General features: G+C 38.8%; 1 protein-coding gene across 5 annotated transcripts in view; it reads right to left on the reverse strand.

Annotated features, from left to right (window-relative positions):
- LOC143856794 (dynamin-related protein 3A-like) overlaps positions 1 to 26,253 on the reverse strand; it is a 38,198-nt gene extending 11,945 nt beyond the window's left edge. For 2 of the 5 annotated variants that reach the window (XM_077367075.1, XM_077367079.1), the window contains exons 1-8: positions 25,444 to 26,253; positions 19,289 to 19,571; positions 18,951 to 18,979; positions 18,732 to 18,833; positions 18,346 to 18,414; positions 18,184 to 18,243; positions 10,349 to 10,462; positions 9,769 to 9,817 (exon numbers count right to left, since the gene is read on the reverse strand). In XM_077367075.1, the coding sequence (XP_077223190.1) occupies positions 9,769 to 9,817; positions 10,349 to 10,462; positions 18,184 to 18,243; positions 18,346 to 18,414; positions 18,732 to 18,833; positions 18,951 to 18,979; positions 19,289 to 19,571; positions 25,444 to 25,803 (1,066 nt within the window). In that variant the 5' untranslated portion in view covers positions 25,804 to 26,253. The remainder of the gene's footprint in view (positions 1 to 9,768; positions 9,818 to 10,348; positions 10,463 to 18,183; positions 18,244 to 18,345; positions 18,415 to 18,731; positions 18,834 to 18,950; positions 18,980 to 19,288; positions 19,572 to 25,443) is intronic. The other 3 variants (XM_077367077.1, XM_077367076.1, XM_077367078.1) reach the window with 3 other exon arrangements.
- Positions 26,254 to 26,588: the final 335 nt, after the last annotated feature.

Below are 26,588 nucleotides of genomic sequence, written 5' to 3' on the forward strand. Positions count from 1 at the left end.
ATTTTCCATATACAGCCCAGCAACCTTTCCTACCTTTCCTCGAGATTTTCAGAATCATTTCAAATAAATACAATTTAAACTGAATCCATTTCAACATATAATATAGAATAACTTAGAAACAATGTAAATCAAATACTTCACCATTCTTGTTGGATACATTGAAAGTCGTACGAGCAAAGTTAGGTATCACCTGCCTTGTAAAGACTTCGGATGTATATATATTGGGACGGCCTCTAAGTGAGGGTGTGAGGGGCATCATCCTGAAGATAAAATCATATTCACGTTCTGTTTTGGCATAGACACTCATTTTGAGGCGCTATACTGCTGTCTCATTTTTTTATATCAAACTTCCACCAAAGATATATATACCCCAATTTGAGGGTGGTTCCACCTTGCACGTGTATGCCTCCCTACCAAGTGGGCCCAAAAATTAACAGTTATCATCAAATTCATATTTTAAGGTAGTGTCCTTTCTATCCAGGTAATGTCCATCTATGTCCAAAATAATGTTCCCTGTGGACCCCATATTATTTGTTATCAAATTCATATTTCAAGATCATGGGGCCTAGCAGACACTATTCATATGGACCCCACATGTTACTATGCATGTGGACCCCATAGGTTACCATTCATGTGGACCCCACATGCTACTATTCATGTGGGCCCCGCATGTTACTATTCATGTGGGCCTCGCATGTTACTATTCATGTGGGCCCCGCATGTTACTCCTTCATGTGGGCCCGCATATTACTATTCATGTGGGCCACCATTCTTTGGCTACTATGCTCAGCAGTTCGCCTTTCTTCGCCTTTCTTTCCTTACAGTTTACTTTACGGTTACTATGCGAGCATTTCACCGTTCAAATATGATGATAAAGTTTGCATAATCGATAGCGAGTTATCGCCTCATATGCACGCTTTATCCATAGGTGGTAGAACCAACCATATCACCGATATTTCACTGTGTAAATAAATAACTATTGACAGACTTACCTTCTCCTCTCTCAGATTTCCTTTTCCTTCTCCTCTCTCAGATTTCCTTTTCCTTCTTCTCTCTGATTTCCTTTTTCCTTCTTCTCTCTCAGATTTCCTTTTCCTTCTCCTCTCTCAGATTTCTTTTTTTCTTTTTCTTCTTCTTCTCTTCCTCTCTCTTTCTCTTTTTTTTTTTTTCCTTCTCCTCGTCTGCGAGCCTCTATATTTATAGCCTTAACCTGAATTATTATATTATTATTTTATTTATTATTTTATTTGCATGAATAGTAACTTGAATTATTATATTATTAGTTTATTTGCTTGAATAGTAACTTGAATTATTATATTATTAGTTTATTTGCTTGAATAGTAACTTGAATTATTGTGTGGGACTTACTTGTTGTGGGACCTACTGTTGGTAGGACCCGCTGATGTGGGACCCGCTTGTGTGGGACCTACTTGTGTGGGGCCCGCTGATGTGGGGCCTGCGGGTGTGGGGCCCGCTGATGTGGGACCTACTGATGGTGGGACCCGTTTGTAAATAGTACTCGGTGGGTCCTACTGTGAATAATACTTTTAAATAGTGTATCTCAATAGTGAACTTGCATAGTATTTCTGCATAGTAATCTTGCATAGTGACTATTGTGAATAGTAATTGTGAATAGTGACTATTGGAAATTTTAACATATATATATATTTATTCCGTTTTTGTTGACATCTGGGGTGGTGGCTTAGTGGTAGGAAGCCGTACGCCCCATTATGCCAGATGTCCTCATGCCCGATTAACTTGGGGAATATGAGTAATGGCCGATGATTACCCACCTATGAGGCCATTTTTATATTTATATATATATATATATATATATCTATTTTACCGGTTCTTACATTCTACCCCCCTTAAAAAAAAATTTCGTCCCCGAAATTCCTACGCCCATAACCTAGATATCTTGATAATCAGAATCTCGACACATGATAATTTAAGATCATCTCCTTTACTTTGTAAATCTTAATTTTGATGAGAAATCAACGTCTTGTGAAATCCATCATAATCTGCACTGCCTCTTAAATACTACTAATCTTCTATTCTAGGCAGACATTTTACTCCTATGAATTCCCTTGTTTCCCATAATCCATAATTTATAAATAAGTTTTCTGACCTTCTGTTGCCCCATCCTGTACCTCGTTGATTAGGGCGAAGAAACGCTTGTCAGTTCCTGGCTGTGCGTTCTTATCTTGGGTCAGAGGGCGGTACTGATTTCTTCTTCCCTGGTTCTGCTGATTGTTTGCACCGGTTGATATTGTGGCGGAGGTGGGCGGTTTTGGATGAAGGTTGGTGCCTTAGGGCAATCCCTTCTTCTCCAGCATTGCCCAACGTGAATCCTTCCACAGTGGGGGCACAAGTTCTTTGATGGTGGACCACTATCAATTTTTTTTTTTCCAGTTTACCCTTGAAATGTGACACATCATATGTCACCTATTAGCTATCTAACCCTACTTAACGACACAACCCACAAGCACCAGGGTGTCCGTAAACCCGGGCTCTGATACCACAACTGTAACGACCCGATTTCCGACGAGTCGCTACGAGCAAAAGTTAGGTATCACCTGCCTTGGAGATACCCATATGGAAGTGGGATAGTATTTCTATGGACTTCATCATGGGTTTGCCCAAAACCAAGAATGGTTGTGATAGCATCTGGGTGATTGTTGATCGTCTCACCAAATCTGCACATTTTATCGCCATGAAAAAGACTTGGACTATGAGCAAGTTGGCGGAGGTATATGTGGCGCAAATTATCAGATTGCATGGGGTACCTGCTTCTATAATATCTGACAGGGACACCAGATTCACTTCTAGGTTTTGGCATGGGTTGCATGAAGCTTTGGGGTCAAAGCTAAATTTTAGCACTGCCTATCATCCTCAAACGGATGGTCAGACCGAGAGGGTTAACCAGATTGTGGAGGACCTATTGAGAGCCTGTATTCTCGATTTTGGGGGAGACTGGGAGCGTCATTTGCCCCTAGTCGAATTTGCTTATAATAACAGTTATCAGCAAAGTATTCAGATGGCTCCCTTCGAGGCTCTTTATGGTCGTGCTTGTAGATCACCATTGTGTTGGGTTGAAGTTGGTGAAAGACAGTTGCTTGGGCCGAAATTGGTGGAAGAAACTTCTGAGAAAGTAACCTTGATCAGGGAAAGGTTAAAGGCAGCTCAGAGTAGGCAGAAGAGCTATGCCGATCAGCGGCGTAGAGAGCTCGAGTTCGCTGAAGGAGATATGGTTTTTGTTAAAATCTCGCCTTTCAAAGCAGTTATGCGGTTCGGCAGGAAAGGTAAGTTGAGCCCTCGTTACATCGGGCCTTATCGCATCTCTAAGCAAATTGGATCTCGAGCTTATGAGTTGGAATTACCTCCAAACCTTGATCAGATGCATAATGTATTTCATGTATCCATGCTTCGTCTATATCATCCCGACCCTTCTCACGTGCTAGAAGAGGACGAGGTGGAGCTTCAGGGTGATTGGTCCTTTTCGGAAGGACCTGTGCGCATTCTGGAGCGCAAGGACAGAGTTTTACGGAACAAGTCGATTCCCCTTGTCAGAGTACTTTGGCGTCACCATGGCGTCGATGAGACTACTTGGGAGCGAGAATCCGATATACAGAAAAATTTTCCAGAATTATTTGGAGGTACGCCTTTAGTTACTTAGTGATAGAGAGGAATTTCGGGGACGAAATTTTTTTTAAGGGGGGTAGAATGTAAGAACCGGTAAAATAGATATATATATATATATATATATATAAATATAAAAATGGCCTCATAGGTGGGTAATCATCGGCCATTACTCATTTTCCCCAAGTTAATCGGGCATGAGGACATCTGGCATAATGGGGCGTACACGATTCGAACCCAAGTCTAAGCTAAGATTGAACGGCTTCCTACCACTAAGCCACCGCCCCAGATGTCAACAAAAACGGAATAGATATATATATATGTTAAAAATTTCCAATAGTCACTATTCACAATAGTCACTATGCGAGATTACTATGCAGAAATACTATGCAAGTTCACTATTGAGATACACTATTTAAAAGTATTATTCACAGTAGGACCCACCGAGTACTATTTACAAACGGGTCCCACCATCAGTAGGTCCCACATCAGCGGGCCCCACACCCGCAGGTCCCACATCAGCGGGCCCCACATCAGCGGGCCCCACACAAGTAGATCCCACACAAGCGGGTCCCACATCAGCGGGTCCTACCAACAGTAGGTCCCACAACAAGTAAGTCCCACACAATAATTCAAGTTACTATTCAAGCAAATAAACTAATAATATAATAATTCAAGTTACTATTCATGCAAATAAACTAATAAATAAAATAATAATATAATAATTCAGGTTAAGGCTATAAATAGAGGCTCGCAGACGAGGAAAAAAAAAAAGAGAAAGAGAGAGGAAGAGAAGAAGAAGAAAAAGAAAAAGGAAATCTGAGAGAGAAGAAGGAAAAGGAAATCAGAGAGAAGAAGGAAAAGGAAATCTGAGAGAGGAGAAGGAAAAGGAAATCTGAGAGAGGAGAAGGTAAGTCTGTCAATAGTTATTTATTTACACAGTGAAATATCGGTGATATGGTTGGTTCTACCACCTATGGATAAAGCGTGCATATGAGGCGATAACTCGCTATCGATTATGCAAACTTTATCATCATATTTGAACGGTGAAATGCTCGCATAGTAACCGTAAAGTAAACTGTAAGGAAAGAAAGGCGAAAAAAGGCGAACTGCTGAGCATAGTAGCCAAAGAATGGTGGCCCACATGAATAGTAACATGCGGGGCCCACATGAATAGTAACATGCGGGGCCCACATGAATAGTAACATGCGAGGCCCACATGCATAGTAATATGCGGGGCCCACATAAATAGTGCATACTGGACAGAAAGGACATGAATTTGATAAAACTTAGAATTATTTACAGGTTAATCATTCCTATTCTTGTTGGGACTTTTCGGTTACTATCTTCACTCAGAAATTAAAAAGGCAGGTGACAGCTAGACCTTGTCTTGTAATGGTATTCAATATAATTGTCTATGCAATGTAGCTCTGCTTATAAATTGCCTGATAAATACCTGCTTAGTGAAATTATACTCGCTTGCCTGGAATCAAATGAATTGAAATGAATGCAGGAAGAAAGGCAAAGGTAAGTAATTGCATACATGTTGCATACATGGGGAAAGTGAAGGGGAACTTAAGGGTGTGGTGGAATCATCCTGGGACCTAAGGTCCAAAGGCCAACGCGAGAAGCGTGTACTGCCTTTCGTTGGCAAACCAACCAAAAAGGGAAAGTATCCCCGAGGGATAGTATCCCCGGCTCGGCAAATGCGAGACCGTAATCAAAGTCCATAACGTCACTACCTTCAGACAGGGGTAGTGGGTAGCCGTGCGGCAAGGACACCGGCAGAAAAAAAAAAAAAAATAAAATGAAAAAGTCAGAAACGAACTGACAGAAAAATAAATGGGGGAAAAGCCGGATGTACCTGGGGAATGTGCTGTCTCATAATTATTGCATGCATAGCATACATTGAAATTATTGTCATTCCTTTTATTTATATTGCCATGGGCATTGTAATCTTTATTATATTGTTTCTAGACATTATTGAGGATGTGGATTATATTGTATGCACTGTTATTATTGTCTCTTTTACTTTGCTCGGTCTCTGGATGACCCTGCTCTGACGTTGATTCCTCCACCACAGGGGTTGAGGCATTAGATGGCGGAGCATTTGCAAATGAAGGAACCATGGGATAAGGGACTGTGTGATCAGAGAGTTTGTTCCTGAGTTTTTACATTTTGACGCCTTGCGTCATTTACCATGTCTATCAATACTTTGTTATGATAAGACATCTTTCAGTTGTAATAAGATTCTATCGTGGTTGATGCTTGTATAAAAAAAAAAAAAATAGTTACATGATTTTTGCTTTCTTTTGCTCGTATCGACTCATCGGAAATCGGGTCGTTACAGTAGTAACCTAGCAGGTATGATAGTTCAATCTAAACAGCAGATCAAGATCCATATTTATTCAAATAACATTCAAATACTTTTCCAACATAATAATTCATAGAGATTTTCTAAACCAGAATTCAATTCAAATAAACTGAACAAATACTTTTCCAATATAATAATTCATAGAGATTTTCTAAACCAGAATTCAATTCAAATAAACTGAACAAATACTTTTCCAATTATGGAGATTTTCTAAACCAGAATTTAATTCAAATACACTGAACAAATATTTTTTTTTAATATGATGGAAGGTCCAGCCCTGATACCATGATGTGAAATCCCGATCCTACCCATGTAGATATTGTCCGCTATTATCCGGTTCTGGGTCATGCCCTTTTGGGTCACTGCCCTTTTGGGTCCACGCCCTCCCCAGTTTTAAAACACGTCTACATAGTGAGGAGAAATTTTCCATATACAGCCCAGCAACCTTTCCTACCTTTCCTCGAGATTTTCAGAATCATTTCAAATAAATACAATTTAAACTGAATCCATTTCAACATATAATATAGAATAACTTAAAAACAATGTAAATCAAATACTTCACCATTCTTGTTGGATACATTGAAAGTCGTACGAGCAAAGTTAGGTATCACCTGCCTTGTAAAGACTTCGGATGTATATATATTGGGACGGCCTCTAAGTGAGGGTGTGAGGGGCATCATCCTGAAGATAAAATCATATTCACGTTCTGTTTTGGCATAGACACTCATTTTGAGGCGCTATACTGCTGTCTCATTTTTTTATATCAAACTTCCACCAAAGATATATATACCCCAATTTGAGGGTGGTTCCACCTTGCACGTGTATGCCTCCCTACCAAGTGGGCCCAAAAATTAACAGTTATCATCAAATTCATATTTTAAGGTAGTGTCCTTTCTATCCAGGTAATGTCCATCTATGTCCAAAATAATGTTCCCTGTGGACCCCATATTATTTGTTATCAAATTCATATTTCAAGATCATGGGGCCTAGCAGACACTATTCATATGGACCCCACATGTTACTATGCATGTGGACCCCATAGGTTACCATTCATGTGGACCCCACATGCTACTATTCATGTGGGCCCCGCATGTTACTATTCATGTGGGCCTCGCATGTTACTATTCATGTGGGCCCCGCATGTTACTCCTTCATGTGGGCCCGCATATTACTATTCATGTGGGCCACCATTCTTTGGCTACTATGCTCAGCAGTTCGCCTTTCTTCGCCTTTCTTTCCTTACAGTTTACTTTACGGTTACTATGCGAGCATTTCACCGTTCAAATATGATGATAAAGTTTGCATAATCGATAGCGAGTTATCGCCTCATATGCACGCTTTATCCATAGGTGGTAGAACCAACCATATCACCGATATTTCACTGTGTAAATAAATAACTATTGACAGACTTACCTTCTCCTCTCTCAGATTTCCTTTTCCTTCTCCTCTCTCAGATTTCCTTTTCCTTCTTCTCTCTGATTTCCTTTTTCCTTCTTCTCTCTCAGATTTCCTTTTCCTTCTCCTCTCTCAGATTTCTTTTTTTCTTTTTCTTCTTCTTCTCTTCCTCTCTCTTTCTCTTTTTTTTTTTTTTCCTTCTCCTCGTCTGCGAGCCTCTATATTTATAGCCTTAACCTGAATTATTATATTATTATTTTATTTATTATTTTATTTGCATGAATAGTAACTTGAATTATTATATTATTAGTTTATTTGCTTGAATAGTAACTTGAATTATTATATTATTAGTTTATTTGCTTGAATAGTAACTTGAATTATTGTGTGGGACTTACTTGTTGTGGGACCTACTGTTGGTAGGACCCGCTGATGTGGGACCCGCTTGTGTGGGACCTACTTGTGTGGGGCCCGCTGATGTGGGGCCTGCGGGTGTGGGGCCCGCTGATGTGGGACCTACTGATGGTGGGACCCGTTTGTAAATAGTACTCGGTGGGTCCTACTGTGAATAATACTTTTAAATAGTGTATCTCAATAGTGAACTTGCATAGTATTTCTGCATAGTAATCTTGCATAGTGACTATTGTGAATAGTAATTGTGAATAGTGACTATTGGAAATTTTAACATATATATATATTTATTCCGTTTTTGTTGACATCTGGGGTGGTGGCTTAGTGGTAGGAAGCCGTTCAATCTTAGCTTAGACTTGGGTTCGAATCGTGTACGCCCCATTATGCCAGATGTCCTCATGCCCGATTAACTTGGGGAATATGAGTAATGGCCGATGATTACCCACCTATGAGGCCATTTTTATATTTATATATATATATATATATATCTATTTTACCGGTTCTAACAATTTCAACCGGCGTCCGTGTTCCGTGTTTTGAAACAATGGTATTATTAATTTTTACTGTTGTTTTTTCTTGTTTTCCTCTAGATGATGTAGTGACCAACTCAGTTGTGGGGTATCACCCTCTTTTTCTATTAATAGATGCCATTCAAAGAAATGAGAATCAAGAGAATGGTTAAAAAACGCAACCTAAATGTCTCCATCATCAGTAAACACCTCATAATTTTCAGAATATAAGCAAACAACTACAAGGAAACATTTCCAAAGAGACATCCCCTTAAATTAAAACCACTTATGTCACCTAAATGCCACACTCAAGGAACTTTTAGAAAGAACTTTGACCCAGGCAATTCATCTCCCAGAATTTGCAGTTTGACTCACGCAGTAATCCAATCCCATACCACGGACCTAAAGTACTAAAAGCAGCAGATACTACACATGAATTACACTTCCACCAACACACAACCTGGCATGAACTTGGGAATGTGATATTCTGACACACGTCAAGACCAACTTTTCTCATATAGCATACAAAATCAATAGGAACATATTTGTGCATCATACTACTGGAGGCACATTGGTAAACCAATTAGGGGGTATCAGTACTTGCTTACACCCGTTCAAATTACAAGGCACAGTTAGTCTTCTCTCTGGAGAAAATAAAAACGATGCAAATACAAACATCTTAAGTTCTTAACTACTCTCACACCAATAAAAGCGATATGAACTGGCTGCAAGTGTGTGACAAACTACCAATTACTCCAAAAGCTTAAGTTGTTGGAGATGGCGTTAATTAATCTTTTATACTTTAACACTCCCCCTCATGTGTGGCCCCTCTTTTTAGGGTTGGCCTACACGTGGCACATGTAGCCCCTCTTTTGGGTTGGCCATTGCATGTGGATTTTTCATATCAAGGAGTTTTGAACTCAGGACCTTTGCTCTGATCCCATGTCAAACTGCCAATTACTCTGAAAACTTAATCTGTTGGAGACCATTGTGAACATTGTAATCATAACAGCATGAGAAGGGATACTCACATCTGGCCAAGACTGACAGTTTCTTCATTTGTTTAATAACAGTAACGAAGAATTTATTAAGAACAGAAATCCATACTGTGAAGTAAACCAGGATAAGGCTACAGAGATAATGCACTTATCAAGGACGCCAACCACAAGTGGCATGAAAAATAAAATAAACTAACGTGTTTTATGATCAAAGCTCCTTGAACCGATACCAATGTCCGCTAGTTAAAGGACAAAGCAATACTAATGTATGGAGGAAAGATAACAGCAGTATTAAAAAATGGAGAATAAAGCTGTAAGAAGTTGCAAGTGTTGCATGAAATGCAGACAGATGCCAAATGAAAGAAAAAGCGATAGTTAGAGATGTAACATGAAATATTACATTTAAAATTCAATAAAAACAACGTCATGGAACAATGGAGGTTACCTTCACAGTATTTTGTCAGAATTTTCAATAGAAGGGTCCCTTGTTCAGCCTATTTAATTAATGACATGAAGACAGAAAGAATAGTTAAGTCAGATGACATAGGCAGTTCTATAAGAAGAAAGAAAGATAAACTATTATAAAGTAAAATACTTATAGTTTGTTAATTGAATTCATAACGAGTTTGTGCTCACACGCCTAAGTTACAGCAGTGCTTAAAAACTCGTACTCGCACACCCAAGGTAAAACTGATCCAACTAAGTCCAGTCAATGATTGATGCAGCAAATATTTCATTGACTCAGATAAGTCAAAGGATTTTTTTTGACTGATCTTGTAGGCCAAAACTTAGTCTAGCCAACTCAGGTGAGTCTGTAATTGACTTGGGGAGATTTTAAACAGTGAGTAACAGCATAAGACTTCAATCATTAAAAAAAACAGCATTAGGCATCATCTTTCGAAAAAACAGCAGAAGGTTTCATATACCAAAAGGCACCAGTTCATCACAACACCAGCATAACTAGAATTTAAAAAACATGTTATTCTTACCAAGTACTCATCTTGTCTAATAGAACATAAACTTACTTTTGACTCAATAATTTCTCCATATGAATGGAGCTCCTTTCCCACAGAAACCATCTGAGAATTCACCCGAGCCTTCAATCCTGGAAGAACTGCTCTAATATTCTGCACTAGAATCTGAAAATGGAAACAATATAAAGACACGTGAGACCAAAGTAGAAAATAAAATGGAATGTATCAGGCATTCATTTCAACAACTTGGCTATATTTCCAGTAAAAATAGAAATCCAATAGAATAATGCAAGTACATTGTAAGAAAAAAAGCAAGAGGGGATAGAACTTTCCATATGAACAAGGACAAGCATGGCACATCGCACATGTGGAACAAGCGTATGGTGATTAGGTCCGTTGATCTGGCAGGGCACCGCGAGTCTGGTGCAGTTATGACAGTTAACCATGATCAGATGATCCTAAGCCCTTTATTTGGGTCTTGAACAAAAATTTTGTGTCCAGCCCGTCGTGAATTATAGGCCTCAAAATTTTGGACGGAATCTCCACTAAACATAGGACCAGGACCTACTGTGTCTATAGGTGACCCAAGTAGACCCCAAAAGCTTGGTGAAATTTTTGCTTAAGCGGGCCCCACTGGATTAGAAATATAAGTGTGGGCCACAAGATATGATCCAATACTTCCAAACGTATTTTCATTTGCATAGATGGAGCACAAGTTGATTCCAATGATGAGATCTCCATGATCTAACATTAATGGCTGATATTGGTCCTAAGTTAGAGAGATCCTGGTAAAAAAAGAAACTTATATGAGCCTGATGACGTAATCTAGTATTTTAGATCACGTTCCCACTCAGTTGGAAGGTTTAAGGAACAATCTTGGTTGTGGGTCCCATATGATCCAGAATGGATGATCACAATTAATCCATAATATCTAGAACAGACTACAATAATCATGAGGATATAGGCCCACAACATTACTTTCATTATGTTAAAGAAGGGTCAATGAATCAAAGAAGGTGGTTCATGGCACATGTCAGTTCATGACATGCTACATCTTATTAATCATGAGAAATTGTGGCATTGTCATTCATTATTCCATCTGAAGCGAAAAGTTTCAGGTTGAAAGCGACTAGGCGGTTATCATATCTTGGGCTCTGAGTAATGTGACGGCCAATTGAGATTTGTGAACACGATCAATTGTATTTGTGACTTTAAAAGGGAACTGATCAATGGTATTTGTGACTTTAAAAAGGACAAGCCCATCGAATTTCTTCACATCCGCAAATTGGCCAATGCCTTAGCTGATGAGTTAGGTAAATGTAGAATGCATCACAATTCCTTAGCTATTTCTGATGGTTACACTTTGTAGTTTTTATTTCTTATTTTGCTACGGCCACCTCGACTTGTTGTAGTTTTTCAGACCATTTTCAAAACAAAAACAAAAAAAAAAACAGAGAATAATGAGGCACTGAAAGTTAGCAGTAACCAGTAATTACTCCCATCAAAATCACATGCTTAAATGCTTGTGGAAGTTGAAGGTGGTTAGGCAATAGATGTTTAAATTCTCATTCAAGGTTTACGGCAGTTAACATAGCTATCAACCTCATTTCATTCCCTCCAAAATAGACGAAACATTTCATACCAATAGGAAAATCGGTACGGTACCGTTATGGTTCATCATGTTTCGTCTGTATAGGACGAAACAAGACAAACACGGCGAAACAGCAAGTTTCTTCTGAAATAGTGTTTACTTTTCTGAAAAAATCTAAAAATGCCTTACAATGACTCTTTTTGTGTTTTCCCTTTTTTACCTTATTTTTCATCTTTTAGACTATTTTATAGCCGCTTGAAGGGTATTTTGTGTCTTTTTACTTCCCTAAACAAATGTGGGCTGTAGAAACCCATCAAATCCCCCATTTTCTTCACTTCTTCAAACAGTGTTTATCTTCGTCAAATCCTTCTATTTTCATTATATTGGATTTATTCATATTCTTTTTTGTGTTTCTTCTACTTCCAAATGATGTTTTCTACTTCCAAATGATTCTAATTCTAATTCTACATGAAGGGAAGGCTTGGAAGTGGAGTAGTTGCCATTCTTCAAAACAGTATATTCAAAAGAGTAGTTTGCATACACTATACATACAGCATTTTTGTTTTTTGTTTTTTTTTTGCATTCTTTTAGCTGTATTGGATTTTTCTTTCCAATTTTAATTAAATGTCAAGAACAAAATAAGTTTAAGGCCGAGGAGCCTCATCCATTGCTTCTACTCCTACGGCCTCATCCATTGCTTCTATTCCTGCTATATTGGATGACCCAACATGGGGCTTATGGTAAAGTGTTGTCAGGTCATCGGAATAGGGTGGAGATACGAACCAATTTAAAGAACATCGAAGTGGTGTCTCGAGCAATGCGACGGCATGTAATAAGGTCCCATCATATGTAAAATGGAGATTTTCAAATTTTTAAGAATACAAGAGAAAAACCTAGATAAAAATTGTTATGGCGGAGGTGGGAGAAGGTAAAGGGGGATGATGATGTTGGTATTACTAACACCCCAATAGCTAGATCGGGACGTAAGTGAAAAGAAGTTAAAGAAGAGAGGTAGAGAAAAGAAGAAAAAGAAATATGGGGGGTTGAAACAATTTTTTGCACCACGAAAGACCCCTAGAGCCAACCAATCATAGAAAGTGCTTTGACAATGAAAGAAACTATTGATCGGGCTGACATGACAATTTACATGCTTTATTATGATGCCAATCTCGCTTTAAATGTTGCCAATTCTCTATACAAACAATGTTTGATGCAATAGGAATTGTAGCATCAGGTTATAGGGCACCCTCTTTCCATGATTTAAGAGGGCCAATAATGAAGAAAATTATTTATGAGATACATAACTACTTGGTTGATGTCAAGTTCTCATGAAAATTCCTTGGTTGTAGTATTATGGGCAATGGATAGACAAATACAAAACATGGTTCATTAATAAACTCCATTCGAAAAAAAAAAAATCAAATTCTTAGTTTATTGCCCCAAAGGAGTTGTTTTCTTTAAATATGTCGAAGTATCTGCCATAGTGAAGAATATTGATGCATTATTTTCCACTTTTGATTCCACATATATAGAAGTAGCTCCGAAGAACATCGAGCAGTTTATAATTGATAGTGAGCCTAGTTATAAATCTGTACATAAGAAGTTAGAAATTAAATATTAAACCTTCTCCTATACCCCATGTGCAGCCCACTACATAAATCTTATGCTAGAAAACCCGGCCAAATTGGATGAGCTTCCTATTATAGCAAACATGATTGAGAGAGCTTGAAAGATAAAAACGATTGATCTACAACCATGGAGGGTTGTTGCACTTGATGAGAAAAAAATCATAAAAGAAAGAAATATGTGCCGTTATGCTCAGACAATAATTGCAACAAATTTCCTGAAACAAGACAACAGGTGAATTGTACATCGGAAAATATATTGAGGTCTCATGTTAAGGTGATGGGAAATTGTGTGCTACCATGGCTCAAGTCGGAGCTTAATTGTTGCAAAAACAAGACAAAGTGTTTCTTCGTTTTAAGTTGTTCTTTGTACCGCTTGATATCATTCCTACTACTACTGGAAAGTAGAATAAGAAGGTGGATGCATTGATAGCTGATTTCGTGGCTATTCATGGCCGAGCTAAAATCGAGGCCAGTGATGCAAGGTACACAGAGAATGTTGATCAACAATGTCGGGAACTTACTTTTGAAGTTAGTGATGAAGCGTGGGTGTATCTTTCCAAGGAGGGATATCATGATGGTAAATATTACAAGTTGAAGCATGAAAGGATTGCTCCTTCTGAGATCCTCGAGAAAATTAATGATATTGCCACTGGATTTGCGTATTGGTGACACTTATCAATATAAAACATCTTTCAGTGTACTATGGGAAGCATGAATTAAGAACTTGTGGGCGAGTTCTTTTCTAAAGGGAGGGACTGATGAAGTACACCATGTTGTCCAAGTTGAACACGTAGTTGATCGATATGTGCAGAGGCTGGAATGACTAGTAATCACAAAGGTCTCTGTCAGAAAAAGGAAGACGACTGCTTGTGAGCCAAAACCAGGCTCAAATGGGGTATGAACAATTTTCAAGGTACTTGTTTCTATTTTATTTCTTATTTTTTTTTAGAATGGCTTCTTTGTTCAAGGTACTTGTTCTATTAGGAATTTTATATCGGTTTAAGTTACATGTTTTGTTAAGACTTTTATTTGATAATTAACAGTCCGGTTTAACTATTTTATTTTTTAATTAACAGTCCAGTTTAACTCAATGCAGCCATTAGAAGTCCATGCTGTTTTGGACTCTATTAGAAGAGTTAGGAGTCCATGCATCTAGTTTGTTTTGAACTCTTGGTTGACCACTAGTGGGGGTATATATATATATATATATGAGAGAGAACGGTTCCTACACATATGTGTAGATAAGTTATCTACACACTAGCTTAAAATACAGTGGGGGGCACATTATTTGGGTGATCCAAACCATTCATTTTTAAGGCCCTCACATAGATAGGGTGTCCACAAAAAATCAGATCCATAGGATCATCCTAACCATTCGAACTGTGGAGGCAAAAAATGGACTAATTTGTGAAGGTTTAAAGACATCCATTTTACCTCCACAAATCGTAGGGTTGGGATGATCCCATGGATCTGATTTTTTGTAGACACTCTATCTATGTGAGGGCCTTTAAAATGGATGGCTTGGATCATCCAAACAATGTGGGCCCCCACTGTATTTTAAGCTAGTGTGTAGAGAACTCTCTACACATATGTGTAGGAACCGTTCTCTCTCTCTCTCTCTCTCTCTCTCTCTCTCTCTCTCTCTCTCTCTCTCTCTCTCTCTCTCTCTCTCTCTCTCTATATATATATATATATATATATATATAAAATGAGGAAAATGATTGTGCGCTCGCGCGCACAATTTTTGTGGTGATCCAAACCATTCATTTGCAAGGCCCTTACATAGATAGGGTGTGTACAAAAAACCATTCACTGCAGAATATTTCCGAGGTCAGATCAAAGTCCTGACAATTTAAAAATCCTTTGAGGCAAGAAGTTTCCCTTTTTGAACCCCTTTTCATGAATTATCATAGTGATGAAGGCTTCGAGGGATAGAATACAGAAGTCAATGGTTAGCTTTTGTCCAAAGAAGAACAACTTCAAATTTTCGGGAAAACTTAAGGTCTCTTCAATCTTTAACAAGATTGAAGAGTTGCCTCGAAAGGGGTTCAAAACTTTAAACCTTTAACACACACATATACATATATATAGCTTATATGCTCTCGAGGGCACAAAACTCATGTGGACCACATTGTTAGGATGATCCAAAGCATTCATTTGAAAGGCCCTTACATAGATTAGCTGTGTACAAAAAATCAGCTCCATAGGATCATCCTAACCCGTCCAAAGTGGAGGGATGGGCAGATTTGTGAACAAACAGTGTCTGTCCATTTTGCCCTCCACTTTTGGATGGGTTAGGAATTAGGATGATCCTATGGAGCTGATTTTTTGTACACAGCTAATCTATGTAAGGGCCTTTCAAATGAATGCTTTGGATCATCCTAACAATGTGGGCCCACATGAGTTTTGTGCCCTCGAGAGCATATAAGCTATATATATGTATATGTGTGTGTTAAAGATTTAAAGTTTTGAACCCCTTTCGAGGCAACTCTTCAATCTTGTTAAAGATTGAAGAGACCTTAAGTTTTCCCGAAAATTTGAAGTTCTTCTTCTTCTTTGGACAAAAGCTAACCATTGACTTTTGTCTTCTATCCCTCGAAGCCTTCATCACTATGATAATTCATGAAAAGGGGTTCAAAAAGGGAAACTTCTTGCCTCAAAGGATTTTTAAATTGTCAGGACTTTGATCTGACCTCGGAAATATTCTGCAGTGAACCAAATTCAAACAATTGGAATCTCCTAGCAAGAGTGACGAGTGATGTTTTATACAGTCGGAACAAAGAGATGCAAAGAATTGATTTGTCCCATTTGGTGGACAAGTAAAGCTCGAAGGAAAATTCAAGATCAATAATTCTCAGTTACGCTTTGTCTATGAAACCTGAGAGATATGCAGCACCATTGCTTAGACTTTTCTGAAGTTAATTATCAGAAAACATGAAAAAAACTCACCTACAATCAACCGTGGTTTTAAAAAGAAGACTTGCAAAAGTTACTTTACCAAAAGATGTCGGAACTTAAAGATGACAACTCAAGGGCAAGTTCGATCCAACTTGAGGGGAATGATGCAGAAATTCAGCATAAAACTACACCAAAGACAATCAAGACATATTACAGGACTACAAAAAGGAAAAAAGAAAATTATGGCCTAAAAGCAGTAGTACGTAAGCATATTTGGGTCCAATTTCGAGTGAACCTCATCCAAATACAAAGATCCACCAAGGTATGGATTGAGATTGATTCTTTCTAGGATATAATAGGTCCTAATATTTGACGTATCAGAAATTTTAGAAGAAGGGATTCATGGACTGTCTAATAATTTTTTTAATTTTTAGCCAGTTCTTGTGTACCTAATTCCCTATTGTATGATTCTTGTTTGGACGATTCGTCCACACTTGATGGGAAACTGAACAAATTTCATGTCTGACCCTTTCAGGGTACTGAATTTTTTGCGGGGCGGAATTTGGTGCAATCTTGAAATTTCAGAAACCTCAGATTTTATGTGCATAGAGATTTCAGAAGTAGCCTGAAATTCGTGCAGCCTGAAATTTTCGGTATTGAAATTTCCAGGGTATAAGCTCTAGCAAAGTATTAAATTCCTGGGTTATTTACAACAGGGATGTATTTTTTACATTGCTAGTTGCATCAAATTTTATTTGCGTGCAGATTAGAAATGCAAATAAAGCTCCCACGGTATCGAAATGAGTTTTGTTATCATGGCTTGCTCGAGGAGTAGAAAATCAAGGTTCCCCCTCATTTTCATCTTCACTGTACATGTGTAAGGTGATTGCGACAGTTGATGTGGTGGACCACCACATTGATGAGCCATAGCAACAATGTTCACAGGACTAGCTAAGCCAAGAAATCAGTGGCCATAAATGGAGGGTTAAGAGGTAAATATACAGCAGAACTGCAAATTCAACGCAGTGTTTTAACATGTAGAGGCAACCCAAAATGCAATCAAGCCAAATCCTAGTCGACTCGGTGAGGCGCAGCCAAGTACTTGGTTGAGACAGTGATAACACGTAAAAGTCAAAGAAGTTCTGATTCAGTAAAACTCGGCCAAGGTAGAAGTGAGTCTACGTGATGCGGAGAGTTTTGAAACTGTGATTTTTTATTTTTTATTTTTAAAAAAGGCAATTAGATGTCTAGCTTTGTGTATTTGAGAATGGTTTTCAACAACATATCCATTTGGCGGCCACCAGATCATCGGTCCCTATCACCATACACATACAATGTGTACAGCAAAGATGGCGAGCTACAGGTTTTTGCGGGTCGAGTAACCCATGAAAAGATTTTTTTTTCCTTTTTTTTTTCTTTTTTTGAATGGTAACCCATGAAAAGATTTTCATACAGAAAATCAAGGTGAGCAGCAAAAGGTGAGGAAACAAATAGGCTACATGCCAATCTAAATGTAGCCTCTAAACCCTAACCCGAACCAACTCAAACCACCAAGCATGAATATAAGACATGGTCGTTGATGAAATATATGGTTTTACACCCAAAGTAATTTCCAAAAAAAAAAAGTTTTACACCCAAAGTGACCAACATCATCCAATAAAGTGTTTGGCAAAGAAAAAATGTATCTGAGGAACTGTATCAATTCAGAAGATGACTTCATAATTACTGAATGACATAGAATTCTACAAAACAATTGGCAAGAAATGAACCTGATTCAACTTCTTTGCTAATTGAGGAATGCCACAGTGATAAGAAAGACCGTGATATTCCTGTGATTAAAAGAAATCATCCAACAAGTTGGACATTTTAGTGAACTGAAACTATACCACAAGTATTAAGCTCAAACTGATATTTGAGATAGTGAAACCTACAGGATGACTGAGGAAGAAGTCCTCCTCATAGGCAAGTCCTTCAGCAACACTCCGATTTTTTGCAATATCCTATCACAGAATATCATTCAACAGAGTGAGTTTCAAATGACCCAACTTGCAATCAATAAAAGAACATATATTTAATACAAAATGTCGTTATCCTAATAATACCAATTCCCTCACAAGAATTCAACTGTAGATTTGCAGGTGACTGTAAAATACTGTGGTCATGCAAGAAAGATTAATTCGTGGACTCTAGAGACGAAACATTTCAACTTAAAAGCATCAGCTGTAATTCATCTGATAACTATATCAGCAGTGAAAAAAATTGAAAAGATGGAGTCACAAAAATAATACAAAATTGAAGGATTCCGAGAATTCGCTACCTCCTGACAGCGATTCACGACGCCAATGTAACCAAGACGGAGAGGAATTACATTTCCAAGCAAAAAATTGCATGCATTAGTACCCCTGTCCATAATATCCAGCTGATGGCAGAGAAAAATATATAAGGTTGTTACTATTTATCCCAGGCATCAATAATGATACAAATATACCAAAAATAAAATCATTTGCAATTTATTTTGAAACGAATGCAGACTAACCTTGGTAATCACACCAATTGTCCGGGAACCTGTGATAAAATTTACATCAAGGAAGCATCGGACCAGGTCAGGCAAAAAACTAGAACCCAGAGTAAACCAAAAGCATTTAGATTTACTGACTCAAATGGTGCAAGTCACGACAAGTAAAAAAGACCAAGAGTAGCATTGGACCAGGTCAGGCAAAAAACTAGAACCCAGAGTAAACCAAAAGCATTTAGATTTACTGACTCAAATGGCGCAAGTCACGATAAGTTAAGAAGACCAAGAGTAGCCCAAATATTTTTTATTTTATTTTTTGGAATGGTGACCCAAATATTTAATTATGTAAAACAACCTACCATCAGGGTCAGCAATTCTCGCCATCTGAAGTGCATCGGAGTTTGCTAAATCAGAATTAGCAGGTGTAACTGCCAATATTATACAGGTCTGATGCTTGATGTAGGACAATATCATTGTTCTAACCCTTGCTTCTATATCACTAGGTTGATCTCCAACCGGAACCTTTGTAATTCCAGGTAAGTCAACAAGGGTTATAGTGAGGACATTTGGGGAGAACACTTTTAGACGAATTTGTTTATCGGAGACACCTTTATTTGCTCCTGCTTCTCTTTCAGTCTCAGCCTGCACTATTCAGTAACTAACTCAGACAGCTTGTTACAATACCTCAGAATTTGGATTAGTTAAACGATTAACCCTTAAGACACAAGAAATAGAACCATTCAAAAAAAAAGACACAACAAATAGAATGTGGGCGTTAGAGAAAAACAAAACCATATCCATAACATTACCAGAAATGAATAATGCTCATTTTGATGGAAGATATATCGGAAAATATGCACAACATGAATGACACCAAATGCACCGATAACTAAAAAATGAATTGGAAGCAGTATAATCAGACAAGTGCAAGAGAAAAATAACCTTGATGTACTTAGTTTGAGTGGTCATAAATCGGAAGAGTCAAAAGGAGTTTTAATTGACTTTCTAGGGAAAAATGCAGGCTCAGAGAAGAATGAGGCCAGTGTAAAAGGGATTCAACTAAGACGAGTCAACAATGATGCGGATGAATTATGAAACTATGCAATAAAGAACAGATAAAGTTACAATGTCCTCAAGATTTGAACCTCACTAGCAGCCTCTCAACAATAACAAGTTCAATAAAAAGACATGGGTCTGAAACCACAGCATGTGTACTATTGGCATGACAAACGTTGTGATGTGGCATGGTCATGCCTGAGGTATGATGCGGTGTAAAGAATACCTTCCTGGCCCAGAAGCACCTAGAAGGATAGAATCCCTTTACTCCTATAAAAAGTTATATCTTTTAGCCACGTAAAAAAAATGGACACCAAATTTGAAACAACACAAAGCACCACAAAATCCAAGACAATTAGAGTTTAATTAAGTGAATTCATCAAAAAAAGAAAAAGAGATCAATTGAGTGAAAAGGAAGAAAGAGTGAAAGACAACTCACTATGACCACCACCAGTTTTCCACACCAGAAATAGCCGCAAAGCATCACTCCAAGTTTAGGCCCTCTGTGGATGTTTCAATTATTGTTCTATTATTACTTTATTTGTTGCATTATTACTTTATTATTTTCTTTTTTATATTTTCCCATACAAGGGTATTTTCATTTTATTTTTGAAAAGTAGTAAAAATGGAAAGATTGCTCCATTGTGACATGGTGGTCACGGGTTTGAGTCATGGAAACAGCCTCTCAGCAAAGCAGGGGTAAGGCTGCGTACATCTAGCCCTCCCAGACTCCGCAATGGCGGGAGCCTCGTGCACTGGGCCGCCCTTTTAGTAAAAATGGAAAGATATTCCAACTTCATTAATGATGAAGGTGGTCACTAAAGAGGATGAAGGCAAAGATAAAATGGGAGAAAAAGGGCACCCAAGCTAGAAGGCAAAGATAAAGATAATAGTCTGAATTCTCTTCAAAAAATTCAAAGATCTCTTCAAAGAATTCAGAGAATTCAGACGATTGAATTCTTGAGATTCAGAGGGATGATGATCCTAGACCATTGCGCGTTGTGTATTGAATCTGGAGAATCAGCGGATCACATCCTCTTGCATTGTAGGGTGGCAAGAGAAGTATGGGGAAAAATTTTGTCCAGATTTGATATCGCTTGGGTCATCCCAGAAAGTTAATAGAATCATTAGAAAGTAGGGCCTTGGTCCCATGGAGGAAGAAAGGTAAGATTCTATGGAAGGTTTCCCTTCTTGCTACAATTTTGGGTGTTGTGGAAGAAGAGAAATGCTCGTGTGTTTAAAGCATATTCAAAGAGGCCACTCTTCATTTAGAACAAGGCTATAGCAAGGACTATCTCATGGGAGAATACTGCCATGCTTTAGTTTTGTCTCTGCCTATGACTTATTGTATGGATGGAAGGAGATTTGTAGTGATTCATCACAAGGTACCAAGATAGTCCAAGAGTGAGAGCACCCACCTCATGGATTCCTGCAATTGAACTTTGATGGGTCAAGTATGGAAAATCCAGGCCCCGCCAGTATTGGAGGAGTGCTTAGGGATGAATTTGGAGCAGAAAGGCGGGCATATTCAGGTCCTATAGGAGTAGCTGATGCAAATGACGCTGAAGTGCGGGCCATCCATCAAGGTATTAAGTTCCTTGGTACTATAGATTTGAACAAGGTGGTGGTAGAAGGGGATTCCTTAAACGTCATAAGATGGCTCAAGGGCTCACATTCTAGCCCGTGGAGGTTTGCTCCTTATTTGATGAAATTCAAGACAAGGTGGGGGTACTACGATCTCTTTTCATCACATTAGGCGATCGGCGAATGATGTGGCCGATAAGCTAGCTAGAGACGGGGTTTCAAAGGAGAGGGTCGACTTTTTTTAGAGGGTCGACTTTTTTTATTTTCTTCCAGCCTGATGATTTCTCTTATTACACAGGTGGTGGATATTTCCTATTGTATTATCCTTTTTGTTCTCCATATCTTTTTAGGCCTCCTCGGTCTTTTCTTTTAATGATATTGCCTACCATTCCAAAGAAGAAGAAAAAACATGGAGTTGGAATGAAAAAACAACACTAATAATCAGCCTATCCCACCATTCAAAAAAAAAAATCAGCCTATCCCAGGAAACACCACACTACGAGCAAGATCATCATCCTCTATGTTTGCCAAGCAAAGGACATACTAAAAAGTAACACTGTCTCGTGATCCGATCAAGCACCTCCTCAATAGCATCCGTAAATTGCCACAAATAAATTTTCATCTAAATCGCTCGGATCACGTAGAGGGTATCACCCTCCAAGATGGCGAGAGCCACAAGCTTCTCCATAAGAAAACAAATGCCAAATCGCAATGCCATCACCTTCGCCTTAGAAGGTGGTGATGGCCTTAGAAGAAGCAACAACACACCCGGGACCAGAGAACGCAATGCTGATCAAACCATTATGGTCCCTTATGATGCCATGGCCCCAAATTATCAATGCAAGGTCCATCAAAAAATATGTCGGTAGGTTATTGAGGACAGCCTTGGTCAAGGTGATTCTGGCATTCTGCTAACCTTGCCTTAAAAAAAAGGTGATTCTGCCGCCCAAAGAGAGCAAACTCTTCTTCTACATGGTCAAACTTCTCTCAAATATTTCCACCATCAGGTCCCACATATCAACAGACATGCATCCCAACATAAGAGAAACCAGAGGTAAGTACACGGGGGCTACCCCCACACTACACCTCATAATGCTAGTGTGCTGTGTTGCATGGCTTCGGATTCGAGTGTCGGGATCAGACACAGATTCGAGGTGTCGGATTCGGCAAACCTCAAAAAATAGGATTCACAGATTCGGTAATTTTTTTAAAATTAAGAAGAAAAAAAATTTGAAAATTGAAATATATATATATATATATATATATACACACACACACACACATGTGTGTGTGTTCATGAAAAATTTGAGGGGGGAGGGTCGAGGCGCTAGGGTGTTTAATAAAAGAGTATGGATTCTGCGTTTAAATTAAAAAGTTAAGAAGAAAACACATTTAAAGGGGAAAATATACAGGTTTCACATTTTAAAACAGACAACAATGCGTCGGATTCGCCCGAAAAACAGGATCGTGCGGGACACGGCTAAGTCAAGAATCCGGGTGTGTTCCACGACTCCCACATGAATCCATGTCCAATTCGTGTGTAGAAACATGTCGACACGGATTCATAATAGGGGGGCAAAGAATCCATGCAACTTAGCTAGCATGGCGATGTAGATCCACCTCATCAAGACACGCTCACATATCCAAGGACGTGTGGAAGCTGATCCTCTTACCAGATGTCGCCTGTGTCTAAGCATCGCCTTCATATTGTGAATCTCGGCTGGCTTGCCGCAACAAAAATTCCGTGAGCCATAGCATACTGAAAGTGATAAATCTCCATATCATCAAATGTGCCCACATTGAGCCCCTCTAGGAGGGACCACATCACAGACCCTAATCCATCGACCAACTGAGAACCTCAACCACCACCGCAAAGAGGAGGGAGTGAAAAGACTCTATTGCCATAAAACTCTAAAGCTTTTGGAAAAACCTTTTAGGAGATTCGTTAATCATCATCGAAAACTAGGATGCAAAACACAAGCACCCATCCACCTAAGCCATCTTGGCCAAAAGCCAAACCTCAAATACAAGTACCAATGAAATCCCATTCAACTCAGTCATGGGCCTTTTTCATGTAAATTTTGCACATGGTACCTTTATCTCCACATCAGTGGAGGGAGTAAATGCACTCATTAGCATTGAAAGCAACGTCAAGAACTTGATGAACAGCAATAAAGACAAATTGGGAGATAGAAATGATGTCTTCTATCACTTTCCTCAGATGTCTTCCATCAGTTTCCTCAACCTATTTGCCAACACCTTGGCCATATTTTGTAGATGCTCCTCACCGAGATAATCAGGTGAAAATTGCACAAATTCTCTACCCTTCCACTATAGGAACAAGGGAACTAAAGGAAGAACCACAGCTTTTTCCAAAAAAATGAGTTCTCATATAACATTACAAAAATAACAATCAGATCCTGGTTGAAGTTCCAACTCGAGTAGAGGGACCTCTAATTTCAGCCTCTATAATTTCATCTTCAGGAAATGATGTCTCAATGCTACTGCAGGCCTCAAGGCTCAAAGAGCCGAACTCCAATCCATCAAGGCTAGGTATGAAATCGCACTTTGTTGACTGGATGGTGTGTAGAACTCCACATTCTCATCAGAAATAGCCTTGGTGTTGTCCGTCCTAAACCTATCAATAAAACGGCTATGATTCCTATTGGACTGCCTCCTAGCATCAGCAGTGCCATGGAAATATGTGGTGCATTTTACCCCCCTCCTTGAGCCATCTGATTCAAGCACTTTCTCTCCATCTAATTACCCCTTGGATAGTGAGACTGCCAAACTCTTGCTTTAAACACCAGTGCATCATCACCCTTGTTTTGATTGACATAATAAACTTAACATCAATGCGATGAATTTAATCAATTGTCATTTTAGTATAATGTTTTCATTGTTTTTATCATAGTGTCAAAGCAAGTCAGGAAAGTGACAACAAAATGTCATTTATTGAAATTATCGGTGATTTATTGGAATCAAGTTCGAACCAAAATCCAAGCCCTCTCTACAAGGAAAAACAACCGTTGCATTGTGTTCCAACTTTCGCGAGAACAATAGCCATCAACTGTCAGAGACACCAAGACTAGAATTTAAACAAATCCCAAGGACAAAACAAACAAGAATACCATTAGGTCAACAACATAACACTCAGAAAAGGGTATCTGCTATGAATTTTATTATTACTCACATTTTCAAGGAAGGTAATCTTGTTGCGGACTGCTTGGCAAATCATGCTTGTGACACCGATACTAATGCAGTCTTTTGGGAATGAGCTAGTCTCCCCAAGAACTCTAGACGAGCTAGTCTTTTGGGAATGAGCCACTCGCCCAAAGAACTCTAGGGCCCTGTTTGGTTGCAAAAAAAGTGGAAGACGGCTGGGCATTTTCCGGGATATGGAATGCCAAATGTTGTTTGGTTGTCAAATTTGAGCTCAAATTCTATTTGACATCAAGACATTGAGGGGACATCATCATTAGCTTTTTTCCTACGTGGCACCTACGTGGCGGAATTGTCCCCTCCACTAATCTTCCAATGTAAAACCTCCATTTTGGTGGATTTTAGAAGGGAGAAGAGTGGAATATGTCTTGTCCTGTTTGATCATTACATTTCTCTCTCTTTCTCTCTCTTCCCTTTCTCTCTCTTCTACCACCTATTTTTCCTTTTCATGTATCTTGTTGGGTTAGAGGCAAGGTTCTATGTCCTCTTCTTCTTGTAACTATATTTTGGGAAAAGGGCTAAACATAACTGTCAAAAAGCAGCTGAAACTCAATAATCGAGAAAGTGAAAGCACAGAGGGAGTAAAAAACTTACTCCTTCTACAACATTTCATAGACAAAAGAATTACGTATAAGGCAATAACCAAACCCACCTGAATTTCTCGACGGATTTCCATAAAATCGAAGAACCGCTTCCCGGGCAAGTGCCGAAACTCGCCCCACTCTACTCCATCCGTAGTATCTGACCTCCTTGGGTGATGAACAAGCTGCAAAACCAGAGGCCTCCTTGTGCAGATACCTGCGCCGCGTGGAAGAAAATCCCTCCCTACCAACGCTTCAATCACGCTCGATTTCCCACTGCTCTGACTCCCAACAACAGCTACCTGAGGCAATTCAATATCCGATGAAACCCCGAGCGGCGCAAAGATATCTTGCAATCGATTAATGATTGGAATAACAGAAGAACCAATTGACGAAAGACCTTCTTCAGATGTCTTTAACTGTTCTTCCATGGATCTAACCCTAGAAAAAATCAGAGTAACTGCTTACTGAAAAGAAAAACCTAGGGTTAGGGTTTTAACGAAATTGAAAAAAAGAAAAGAAAGGGAAAGAGCGATCCGAAAAGAGTGGATCTAACCCTAGCAAATCAGAGTAACTGCTTACTGAATGAAAAATCTAGGGTTAGGGTTTTAATGTTGTTGAGCGAAAGAGGGATCAGAAAAAAAGAGTGGATCTAAACCTAGCAAATCAGAGAAACTGGTTACTGAAATAAAAACCTTATAATATGGTTAGGGTTTAAATGGAAAGTGGAAGGGTTTTTTAAAAGGTGGAGAGCAGAAAAATAGAGGATGGAAATTTGAGTGAAAAGGGGGGCCCGCCCAAATCCTCCTCAATCACACAAGATTCAGGAAAAAGGTTTGGGATGAGGAGAGCTCATTTTTAAACGGCAGTTGTGCAACCTTTTAGAACCTTTTTTTCCAAGCCTCTCTAATCGAGAAGAATTTGTATTTCTTTTCGGTTGGAATCTTTAGACAAAATGCCAACCGGCCACCAATGGAGTACATGCTTTATTCCAACATATTGGAGAATTTTTATTATTTCTTTTGTTGGTAAGCTAGGGTTAGGCGGACCCCTACCACAATATTAATTAGGGCAGTGATAAATCGACTCCCCGTGTGTCTATCTCTCTCCTCTTTCTCTCTCTAGAATTCATGGGGAGTCGATTTATCACTCCCCTATTAATTAAAGAAAGATGATACAAAACAGAAAGAAGACCACTCCCCAATCCTTAGAACAA

Source organism: Tasmannia lanceolata, unplaced genomic scaffold (genome assembly GCF_043159265.1).
Source record: "Tasmannia lanceolata isolate RefF3 unplaced genomic scaffold, GAP_Taslan_0.1 ptg000023l, whole genome shotgun sequence".
Classification (NCBI taxonomy): Eukaryota; Viridiplantae; Streptophyta; class Magnoliopsida; order Canellales; family Winteraceae; genus Tasmannia; species Tasmannia lanceolata.